This window comes from Notolepis coatsorum, assembly GCF_963971535.1.
Source record: "Notolepis coatsorum genome assembly, chromosome: 17".
Classification (NCBI taxonomy): Eukaryota; Metazoa; Chordata; class Actinopteri; order Aulopiformes; family Paralepididae; genus Notolepis; species Notolepis coatsorum.
Window position 1 is genome coordinate 36288947 of NC_140181.1, and position 12982 is coordinate 36301928.

General features: G+C 41.5%; 1 protein-coding gene across 1 annotated transcript in view; it reads right to left on the reverse strand.

Annotated features, from left to right (window-relative positions):
* Positions 1–2004: 2004 nt before the first annotated feature.
* LOC311243589 (suppressor of tumorigenicity 14 protein homolog) overlaps positions 2005–12982 on the reverse strand; it is a 60033-nt gene continuing 49055 nt past the window's right edge. The window contains exons 16-19 of the mRNA XM_084332875.1: positions 11492–11675; positions 6628–6899; positions 4028–4164; positions 2005–2403 (exon numbers count right to left, since the gene is read on the reverse strand). Coding sequence (XP_084189001.1) covers positions 2242–2403; positions 4028–4164; positions 6628–6899; positions 11492–11675 — 755 coding nt within the window. The 3' untranslated portion in view covers positions 2005–2241. The remainder of the gene's footprint in view (positions 2404–4027; positions 4165–6627; positions 6900–11491; positions 11676–12982) is intronic.

Below are 12982 nucleotides of genomic sequence, written 5' to 3' on the forward strand. Positions count from 1 at the left end.
ATTAACACTCTGGAGTGGAGTACTAACACTCTGGAGTACTAACACTCTGGAGTACTAACACTCTGAAGTACTAACACTCTGTAGTATTAACACTCTGGAGTACTAACACTCGTACTAACACTCTGGAGTACTAACACTCTGGTATGGTATTTATTTTAGACAACAAAACATATACAGATCATTACATCACATATTTGCTTTTGTCAAGGAGAGGAACGAAAAGCCAATGACTTATTTACATCGTTGTCCTTGGAAGTCAAGGATGCTTTAAGAAACAAACACATACAACTCATTACAGAAAATCATTCACAATTATACATTTGCATAGCAATAATGGCACAACCCTTAATTAATATCAACATGTACATTTGTTGAAACATGTTACTCTAGCCTTGAGTCTGTGTGTCTCTGAAGTACCCAGAGGGGAGGGGTTGGTGGGGTGGGAGGGAGGACGGAAAGAGATTCCGGTTTTGACTTATTACAGTTGCCATCAGCTAGTACCGGAGGGGGAGGTTATTATGACTACAGTTGCCATCATAGGGGAGGAGTTTTGGCTTAGGTGATGGGTGATGAGACAGCCTTTGGTTACTCCCCTCCAGCTCGCGCACATCGCCAGGCGTACACACAGGAGGGGGGGTTTGGGTAGGGATTGGGGGGGGGGGCCTGCCATCCATCTTATCTACTCCAGACAGCTACGCTCCGTTCCTGGCACGGCTCCACTGAACTCCATACTCCCGTCTTGACCTCGTCCTTGGATTTACAGCAGACGGAGATGGGGGGGGGGGGGGGGGGGGTGGATGAAGCTTGTAGCCTGAGTCAGATTGCTGCAAAATGTTGCAAAAATTTAGTTTAGTTTGGATTAATCATATCTCACGTTCCTAATTTCCTTCATGATGTCCAGAATGACCTGAGACCGCGACTGTTCATCTGCATGGTTGGCAACAAGTCTCTCAAGAATAGCCTTCAGGCTCGATTGTTCGTCAGTGTGGTAGATCTCGCTCCTCTCCAACATGGTCTTAGAGCTCAATTGTTCATCACATCGCGAGTATTATGGTCAACGATCTTTTTGTACAGTTCCACCTGGTTTGCTTTCATCCTAGCCAAAGGATCAACCTTCCTCCGAATTAGATTAAAGCAGTACCAGATCCAACTGCTGACCGCGCCCAATCCGATCAACATGAAAATTTGTAGATATACGTCCTCAACATCATTTATCTCCAGAGGAAAAAAACATATTGCATTCCATTTGCCGTAGGTATCGATCGTGTACCCCGCCTGATAGCTCCCGAGTGGGCAGAGCGGATCCGCCGCATTCTGCTTTCTCGTGGAGAATATGCGATCAATCGCTGTAAATGCCCAGCTTACTAGATCCATATTACGGTTGAAAGTTGAGTTGATTCTGTTGCAAAAAGAAAAGGTCTTTAGTCAAAACGGCCGAATGGTTCCAGGGAGGAATGGGAGGAATGAAGGTTCCACTTCAATGAGAGGCTGGGGGATCCACTCGGCAATCAGACAGCTGTAGGAGGCTGGTACGGAGACTGAGACGGCCGCAGGGGGGGATAAGAAAAAGGCCTTGGAGAGGTCTTGGAGAGGAAAAAAATAGTACTAACACTCTGGAGTACTAACACTCTGGAGTACTAACACTCTGAAGTACCAGCACCCTGAAGTACTAACACTCTGGAGTACTAACACTCTGGAGTATTAACACTCTGGAGTACCAACACTCTGGAGTACTAACACTCTGGAGTACTAACACTCTGAAGTACTAACACTCTGCAGTACTAACACTCTGAAGTACCAGCACCCTGGAATACTAACACTCTGAAGTACCAGCACCCTGAAGTACTAACACTCTGAAGTACCAGCACCCTGAAGTACTAACACTCTGGAGTACTAACACTCTGGAGTATTAACACTCTGGAGTATTAACACTCTGGAGTACTAACACTCTGTAGTACTAACACTCTGGAGTACTAACACTCTGTAATACTAACGCTCTTTAGTACCAACAATCTGGAGTACTAACACTCTGGAGTACTAACACTCTGTAGTACTAACACTCTGAAGTACTAACACTCTGGAGTACTAACACTCTGAAGTACTAACACTCTGGAGTACTAACACTCTGGAGTACTAACACTCTGGAGTACTAACACTCTGTAGTACCAACACTCTGGAGTACTAACACTCTGAAGTACTAACACTCTGGAGTACTAACACTCTGGAGTCAGACATTTGACTCTACACCCCAGTCTTCTCCTTGATCCAGGCTCTGTATTTAGTGACCCGGGTGTAGATACCAGGCTTGTTCCTGCGACCGCAGCCGTCCCCCCAGCTCACCACCCCGGCCAGGAACACACGCCCACTGGGGCCCGTGGAGGACAGGGGGCCTCCAGAATCACCCTGGAACAAACACAAGAGACAGTTATAGAAACAACTGTTAGCTCAGGTTCCCAAATCAAATGATTCTAAAAAGTAATTCTATACGATCTAGAGCAGTGGTCTGCAATAGGTGGCCCACAGGCCGAAATTGGCCCGCCAGCAATCATATCTGGCCCGTCAGATTATTTTGAGAATATGATATTATAGGCTAGGCTATATATGTTAGCTATAATGTCCAAACAGAGAAACTACCACCACCTAAATAATGCTTATTATACTTTGTTTTATCCATGTTGAGAGTGAATAACAGGTATAGGCAGCGAGGTGCAATGTAGCGCTTGCTCAATATGAATAAAGTCGGTGGACAGCGCCTGGTGCTGAAATAGCAAACAAGCAGTGTGGTATGAAATTAAAACACCAGTTCACTAAGTCATTCAAACTTTATCTGTACTTATATATGACTGTGACGGTACCACACATGTGAACAGTAACAATGCAATTAAACTGACATCAAATCGGAGCAAAAAAAGCTGAATCCGCTTCAAGAAGACGCTCTACATTAGGTATATAAGAATTACAATGAGACATTCATTAACTAAATAAAAAATACAATTAGGCTTTTAATCCTCTAAAGCCGGGCGCAACACTAGACATGTTTAGCAAAACATTAAATATCTTTGGATCCGTTTGTGATAAAGACTCGCTTTATTGTATCGGAATCTAATACAGCGGATTAGATGTATGTATCTATTTATCATATATCTATGTCGGTCACTATAGCCATAGATATATGATAAATAGATAGATGCAGCGGATTAGATGTACAGTATCTATCTATCTAATCCGCTGTATCTATCTATTTATCATATATCTATGGCTATAGTGACAGACATAGATATATGATAAATAGATAGATACATCTGTATCTATCTATTTATCATATATCTACGTATGTCACTATAGCCAATGGAAATGCTAGAAATTGGCACGTGGACTGGGAGAACCAATGGACAATTCCTATAGTTTCTCAATTGTCGAGTCCGCTCCACAGAACGGGCCGTCAGATACAGTAGATGCACTGGTTGCACGTAATGTAGGATAGATCAATATAACATTATGACATTTTGACATTATGATGTAAGATGATGTACAGTGAGTTCAGCCAGATGCTGGATGTTTTGGCTCCCTATAATTACTTTGTATGTAATGATATAGTTACTATGATGGTAAAGTGACTGCCCACTGCTCATTCCATATCGCTAATTATTAAAAGAAATTATAATAACTTTTATAATAATAATAACTTTATTTGTATAGCACTTTTCATACAGAGGTTGCAGTTCAAAGTGCTTCACAACAGTAAAAAATACAGGCATAAGCGATAGAGATAGAGAGGTAGCAAGGTAAGGCAAATCACAGTTCTTCAGTAATACAAATAATAAAATAGAATAGATTAGATAGAGTAAAAAAGTGCGGTTTGATTCAGTTTAAAATAGGCAAAAAATTATCAAATAGAACGGAGAGTAGAAAAGTGTCCGCAGGCGTGAATGCGAAAGCAGGGAGATTATGTTTTTGGTTGCATGTGTCTATCTGTCTGGGGCATTTTACCCGGTATGCCTGGTCAGTAAGCCAGGCACAGTGTTACCTGACATGCGTCCACCCCTCCCTTCAGGACCCCAGCACACAGCATGCGAGGGGTGATCTCATCCTTCATCAGAGTGTTACAGATTGTGCTGTTGATGATGCGAACCTCTGCCTTCTGCAGGATGGTCGCCGCAAAGCCTGGAGAGAAGATGACGAGGTATCACTTTACTTCAGAGGGCACAAAACTCATGATTAAATACCTTGGAACTAATGAGGAGCTATATGTTAATAATGATTAAGTACCTTGGAACTAATGAGGAGCTATATGTTAATAATGATTAATTAAGCACCTTGGAACTAATGAGGAGCTATATGTTAATAATGATTAAATACCTTGGAACTAATGAGGAGCTATATGTTAATAATGATTAAGTACCTAGGAACAAATGAGGGACTATATGTTGATAATGATTAAATACCTATATGTTAATAATGATTAAATACCTTGGAACTAATGAGGAGCTATATGTTAATAATGATTAAGTACCTTGGAACTAATGAGGAGCTATATGTTAATAATGATTAATTAAGCACCTTGGAACTAATGAGGAGCTATATGTTAATAATGATTAAGTACCTAGAAACTAATGAGGAACTATATGTTAATAATGATTAAGTACCTAGGAAGTAATGAGGAACTATATGTTAATAATGATCCTTCCAGAATGGCCTTTTCATGAGATAATGTGCCATTCAAGGGACAGAAAATATGGGGAAGAGGAAGGGTTCAATTATGTTATGTTCAACACCTCTAGACCACTGTCCTGTTGCATACAGTGTCATAGCTGGTTATGCAGTGTGATTGGACAGCTAAATGGAGTGTCAACCATGCCAAATGAGAGGCTAGCAGAGCATGCAAACAGCCAGGAGCTTGGTGTCTTAGGTAACTCAAGTAGAAATGCCTAAAGGAACATGTTAACATTATGGGAAATGCGCTTACCGCCTTCTCCAGAGTCAGACAAGAAGATAGATACCAATCTCCTCTCTGTATGTTCAGTAGAAAGCTGAGCTCAGCATCTCCAGAGCACTGAGCTCAGTACCGCATTTAACAGTTCTCTCCAGAGCACTAAGCTTAGCGTCACATTTAACAGTTCTCTCCAGAGCACTAAGCTTAGCGTCACATTTAACAGTTCTCTCCAGAGCACTAAGCTTAGCACCACATTTAACAGTTCTCTCCAGAGCACTAAGCTTAGCACCACATTTAACAGTTCTCTCCAGAGCACTAAGCTTAGCGTCACATTTAACAGTTCTCTCCAGAGCACTAAGCTTAGCGTCACATTTAACAGTTCTCTCCAGAGCACTAAGCTTAGCGTCACATTTAACAGTTCTCTCCAGAGCACTAAGCTTAGCACCACATTTAACAGTTCTCTCCAGAGCACTAAGCTTAGCACCACATTTAACAGTTCTCTCCAGAGCACTAAGCTTAGCACCACATTTAACAGTTCTCTCCAGAGCACTAAGCTTAGCACCACATTTAACAGTTCTCTCCAGAGCACTAAGCTTAGCACCACATTTAACAGTTCTCTCCAGAGCACTAAGCTTAGCACCACATTTAACAGTTCTCTCCAGAGCACTAAGCTTAGCGTCACATTTAACAGTTCTCTCCAGCGCACTAAGCTTAGCACCACATTTAACAGTTCTCTCCAGAGCACTAAGCTTAGCACCACATTTAACAGTTCTCTCCAGAGCACTAAGCTTAGCACCACATTTAACAGTTCTCTCCAGCGCACTAAGCTTAGCACCACATTTAACAGTTCTCTCCAGAGCACTAAGCTTAGCGTCACATTTAACAGTTCTCTCCAGAGCACTAAGCTTAGCGTCACATTTAACAGTTCTCTCCAGAGCACTAAGCTTAGCACCACATTTAACAGTTCTCTCCAGAGCACTAAGCTTAGCGTCACATTTAACAGTTCTCTCCAGAGCACTAAGCTTAGCACCACATTTAACAGTTCTCTCCAGAGCACTAAGCTTAGCACCACATTTAACAGTTCTCTCCAGAGCACTAAGCTTAGCGTCACATTTAACAGTTCTCTCCAGAGCACTAAGCTTAGCACCACATTTAACAGTTCTCTCCAGAGCACTAAGCTTAGCACCACATTTAACAGTTCTCTCCAGAGCACTAAGCTTAGCACCACATTTAACAGTTCTCTCCAGAGCACTAAGCTTAGCGTCACATTTAACAGTTCTCTCCAGAGCACTAAGCTTAGCGTCACATTTAACAGTTCTCTCCAGAGCACTAAGCTTAGCGTCACATTTAACAGTTCTCTCCAGAGCACTAAGCTTAGCGTCACATTTAACAGTTCTCTCCAGAGCACTAAGCTTAGCGCCACATTTAACAGTTCTCTCCAGAGCACTAAGCTTAGCGTCACATTTAACAGTTCTCTCCAGAGCACTAAGCTTAGCACCACATTTAACAGTTTTGGGAAAGTTGGGGTGGAGATCATTTATAGCTTTTTGCTGCATCATTTCACAACTGACCAGTCATGTAACACCTCAAGTGAGTGTAAATACTTTTTTGTGCAACTGAGGACGTTTTATCAAAAATGTGCCTAAACAAATATGAATGGAAACACGTCTATCGACATATCTGTGTTAACCTACCTCCCTCTCTGGTGGCGCCCCAGCCAGTGATCCATGCTGATTGGCCGGGTCGGAAGTCATGTGATGCAGTGGGCAGGCAGATGGGCCAGATGTTCTGGTTGAGGACCACAGCACTGTCCAGCTCCATCAGAGCCAGGTCGTTGTCATAGGTCAGCGGGTCGTAGGCTGGGTGGGGGATGATCTGCTTCAAGTTCCTCTTCACTGTCCACTTGTTGGTCTGGCTCTGCACATGCAGGCCCAGGAACACCTCCCATATGCTCGCCTTGGAATACCTGATGGATGGAGAAATGGATGAATGGATGATGGAAGTATGTATGATGGATGGATGATGTATGTATGTATTGTGGCAGATATCATCCCCCGTCCCATGGCTATGTGAAGGATGGGAGATACTACTGCCACGGGAGGAGAGGAGAAGCAATTAGGTGCACACACACACACACACACACACACACACACACACACACACACACACACACACACACACACACACACACACACACACACACACACACACACACACACAAAACATAAAACACTAGGACAGACGAGATGAGTTGAGAGGAGGTGAGGTAGAAGCGAAGTACAGAGAGAGAGATATTGTTATTACAGAGTTTTTGGCTGATTCTCTTAGCCTTACCCCTGCACCGCTTGTTGTAAATGTTCTGGAGGGTGGGAAGCCCCCCTCCAATTGTGCCTTTCGGCTGAACGTGTCACTCTCTGTAGTCTGCTTCGGTCTTGTGCGGTGCTATTCCCAAATTCCCAGGAGGTGATATTGCCAGTCAGGATGCTCTCTATTGTACATGAGTAGAAGTTCTTAAGGATCTTCTGACTGACTTTCTTTCTAGATCTTATTGTATTGTATTTTAGATCTTAGTATTGTGTTGTATTGTAGATCTTACTATTGTATTGTATTCTAGATCTTAGTATTGTATTGTATTCTAGATATTATTATTATTGTATTGTATTCTAGATCTTAGTATTGTATTGTATTCTAGATCTTAGTATTATATTGTATTCTAGATTGTAGTATTGTATTGTATTCCAGATCTTATTATTGTATTGTACTATTCTAGATCTTATTATTGTATTGTATTCTAGATCTTATTATTGTATTGTATTCTAGATCTAAGATCTTATTATTGTATTGTATTCTAGATCTTAGTATTGTATTGTTTCATCCTGCACTAGTGCTTTCCTAGGTTACTTATGAAAACAGGAGTCTCCTCCATTTAAAATGTTCAGATGAGTAATGTTTTCAAATCCAACCTCTAATTATATGGCTGTATTTAACCCTCGAGTCAACCTTGAACAAAATCACACCTTTAGCCCTTTGCCGAAAACTGCGATCTCAGTAAAACATATCTTTTTCATGTATTGTTCCAATTTTCTTTCATGAATATCATTATTAACTTCAGTCCTCACCATACATATAGAATATTTATTCATTTTCAGGATTTTAACAATTTTTTTTAATTAGGGTTAGGGTTAGGGTTAAGGTTAGGGTTAGGGTTAACCTGTTAATTTCTGCAACTAGGGTGGAAGGTGTGACACATTTATGCAGTGCGCTTAATAGTGATAAAAAAAAAAAAAAAACATGGATTATTGGAATGTGAGTCAAAGATGTGAGACTGAGCTACTTTCCTGGCATATACATAAAATATAGCCAACGCTATCCACACACACACGTGAAAAAAAAGGCTATTTGCCGAGAATTGCGACAAGGGTGACTGGATGGTTAATAATACATATTTAGTATTAAGACAGTAGCCCTATTCCCCGTACCTGGTTCAACTAAGTTGATCAAAAGTCCCATTATCCAGATTCAATTAACCCGATGTTTGAATCCAGGCTTTCCCTGTTCCTCGAACGCTGATTCAGTCTCGTTAATTCGAACCAGACTTGATACTCAGGATAATTGCGCGCGGCCGCCTCACCTGAAAAGACAGCAGGTGTCGATCGCAGAAATCCTGATTTTCTAACGGCATTGATTGATTGATTGAAAACTTTATTAACATATTGCAGAATGGGTACAATACAGTATGGCTCAATAGCCTTGCAGACAAGTTAAATACATAATCTATAGGCACATTTTGAATCCCTCATTACCCCAATCAATCAGATTATATTTCTTTAAATGTGCCTGCTGGCAGTAGGCTTAATGGAATTAATAATCGAATGAGATCTTGCTAGCAAAAATAATTAGTTATGAGGATATCTGTACTGTATGTGCTTAGGTATCATGTACTATATAAATACATGGTTCCCAAAGTTTTCAAGGCACGACCCCCGAAATAACGTGTCAGAGAGGCTTGGAGGCTATACAGTTTCACTATTAATCAGGTTTTAATCTGTTTCGGACATCATCCATACATACATTGAATTGATTAACCTTTGGTTTATACCAGTGACACCAGTCATGTTCATCACCTTCTTGTTCATCATCAGATAACACTAACAGTGCTTGAACAGATAAATGGATTTTCTCAAATGCATTCATCAAAACATCAAAGGCTTGCAAGGTGCAATTGCTCATTCATTTTCTCAAGTCACATCCACAACATCAAATCCGTCAAACAGCGCATCTCCTCAAACATTTTAATCCCAGTTACAATTATCACAATAACGTGTGAGTGACACAATTCAACAATCCACATATTGAGATTCGTCGTAATTCATATCCACAATCCACGCATGAAGACGCTTCAATTTATGCTTGAATGAAACACAATCTGGGTGCAAATACATCCACAGCCGAGAATATGAAACTAATCAGAGCCAAACGCCAGATAGGTTTCATTAATTAAAAACATCCCTGTGGGATTTACATTTGCAATGCTCCGACGTTATTAAAATAACCACATAGTGTGTATATCGCACCTCGCGAGCGGCGTATATATGACGTGCATTATTTAGAACAAAGTAAATCCATAGGCTGAATATGATTTATTATCAGCATTTTAAGTAGCCTCGACTACTGCAACGCACTGCTCGCTGGCCTCCCAGCCACTGCCACCAAGCCTCTTCAACTCATTCAGAACGCAGCGGCCCGCCTGATCTCAAACCTACCGAAGTCGGCCCATGTCACCCCACTTCTTAGGGACCTGCACTGGCTCCCCATTGCTGCACGAATCCGCTTCAAGGCCCTAGACCTAGCATACCGTGCGGCAAAGGGAACCGCTCCCGCCTACCTCCGGTCAATGGTCTCCAACTACACACCCTCAAGACCCCTACTCTCTGCATCTTCTGGCCGCCTCAGACCTACTCCTATCCGAGCTCCGGGAGGGTCATCAAAGAGAAGCCACCTATTCTCAGTCCTTGCCCCACAATGGTGGAATGAACTACCCACCCCAGTTAAGACAGCCGAAACCCATCCAATCTTTCGCCGTCGACTAAAGACGCACTTCTTCAACCATTATCTGAAATACATTTTCTTTTTTATTAAAAAAGATATCTAACCCTGACTAACCTTACTGCACATGCACTTGTCCTAATAAACTAACCTACACTGTAGCACCCAACACGATGAACATTGTTACTCAGCTGATAGAGTTGTGCCCTTCCTGATGACTTGTCGTACAGAACTTGTAAGTCGCTTTGGATAAAAGCGTCAGCTAAATGACTAAATGTAAATGTAAATGTAAGTATATTATTTTACATTTCAAAAGCCCCCTCTAGAAAAACGAAGCACAAAAACATAATTAAGAATGGTATAATGGGATCTAGACTGTGAGAATTATTTCAGGAAGGGAGCTGGCATTTCTTTGCGAGGGCGTGGCCATGGTTTATCCAGCTAACTGAACTAAACCCTGCCCTCGACCAGGTTCAAACTTTTTGATCGGTTGCCATAGTGATTTAGAAAATCGCACGTCGGGGAACCGAAAGGTCTAGTTTAAGGCAAGTTATCCTGAAAATTATCCGGCTAACTCAGTTAGCCATGGGTACGAGGAACAGGGCCCTGGTGTGCTTTCATGAGATGTGTAACATTCATATTCTAAATACTGGCAACAAATGCTTGTTTGGAAACTATTGCAGTATCTTGTTGAACGGGTTCCTAGCATGTACAAAAAAAAAAAAAAAACTACATCAGAGTACCACATGACCAATGCAGTCTATTTTGATGACATGGCTTTGTACAATGATGACATACTACAGTAGGTTTTATATATTGATGACACGGTTTTGTATAATGATGACATACTACAGTAGGTTTTATATATTGATGACATGGGTTTGTACAATGATGACATACTACAGTAGGTTTTATATATTGATGACATGGGTTTGTATAATGATGACATACTACAGTAGGTTTTATATATTGATGACATGGGTTTGTATAATGATGACATACTACAGTAGGTTTTATATATTGATGACATGGGTTTGTATAATGATGACATACTACAGTAGGTTTTATATATTGATGACATGGGTTTGTATAATGATGACATACTACAGTAGGTTTTATATATTGATGACACGGTTTTGTATAATGATGACATACTACAGTAGGTTTTATATATTGATGACACGGTTTTGTATAATGATGACATACTACAGTAGGTTTTATATATTGATGACATGGGTTTGTATAATGATGACATACTACAGTAGGTTTTATATATTGATGACACGGTTTTGTATAATGATGACATACTACAGTAGGTTTTATATATTGATAACCCGGTGTTGTATACTGAGGACATACTACAGTAGGTTTTATATATTGATGACATGGGTTTGTATAATGATGACATACTACAGTAGGTTTTATATATTGATAACCCGGTGTTGTATACTGAGTACATACTTGGTGCTGGGATGTCCTGGACGCAGTGGGCAGCGGATACTGAGTACATACTTGGTGCTGGGGATGTCCTGGACGCAGTGGGCAGCGGTGATGAGCCAGCGGCCTGATAGGACGGAGGCTCCACAGACGTGGCCGGTCCCGCGGACATGGAGGCTGACCTGCCAGGGCCACTCCCCCTCCCTGGACATCTGACCGCCCACGATGCGCGAGCTCCGGTACGGCCGTGTGCCGCACTCTGTACACACACACACACACACACACACACACACACACACACACACACACACACACACACACACACACACACACACACACACACACACACACACACACACACACACACACACACACACACACACACACACACACACACACACACACACACACACACACACACACACACACACACACACACACATACATACAGTACACACACACACACACACACACACACACACACACACACACACACACACGCACATGACCAACTCATCCCTAATTTGTAGACCAATGAGATTGCCTACTGTGCACACATTGTGAAGTAAGGTGGTCAAAATTAGATTAGATTAGATTAGATTCAAATTGAGTACAGTACAACAAAAATAAGTTTAGTCATCTAACCAGAGTGCAGGTGATTAAACTGGATATAAAATATATGAATTAGTACTACTGAGTAATAGTGCTAATTAGATGTATGTACAGAGTTGTAGTATTAATATGTACAGTGATACATATTATATACACTATGGTAGTAAGTCATACTGGCCAGTGGTATAACTAGTAAGAGTAGGTAAGGGATATATATATATATATATAGATATAGATATAGTATCTACAGGTATGTAAAAAGGATGATATGCAGGTATATACAGACAGATGTATATCCATTATATCCCTGTTAGGGAAACCAGAGCTCTGTTACAGCCTCTCATCAGCATCAGGGCAGTTGTAGATAGTGAAGGCAGTAGGAAGGTATAAATTGAGTATAGTGGGGCGGCGTGGCTCAGGGGTAGAGCGGGTCGTCCAATGATCGAAGGGTTGGTGGTTTGAATCCCGCTCAAGCCCATGTCCATCCCACTGCCGTTGTGTCCTTGGGCAAGACACTTAACCTACTTGCCTCGTATGAATGTGTAGGCATGTGAATGAATGTTGGTGGTGGTCGGAGGGGCCGTAGGCGATGATTATTCGCCACGCTTCCGTGAGTCTGCCTCAGGGCAGCTCTGGCTGCAATTGTAGCTTACCACCACCGGTATGACTGTGTATGAACGAATAATGGACTCTGTAAGCGCTCTGGGGTCACTGGGGTGTCATGAAGAGCGCTATATAAATCCAATACATTATTATTATTATTATTCTAGGCAACAGATAACTCAAGATGATGTGCACTTTTAAAACACGGCTAAATTAACACAGTTGATGATTAACATGTCTTTATTTTTCTGCTATGTTGTCTTTGCCATGACATGTTTTGTGACAATCCTGTCAGATGCAGTTTGAACTTGAATATAGAAAGTGTCATAGCAGGTTAACACAGGTTAAAGG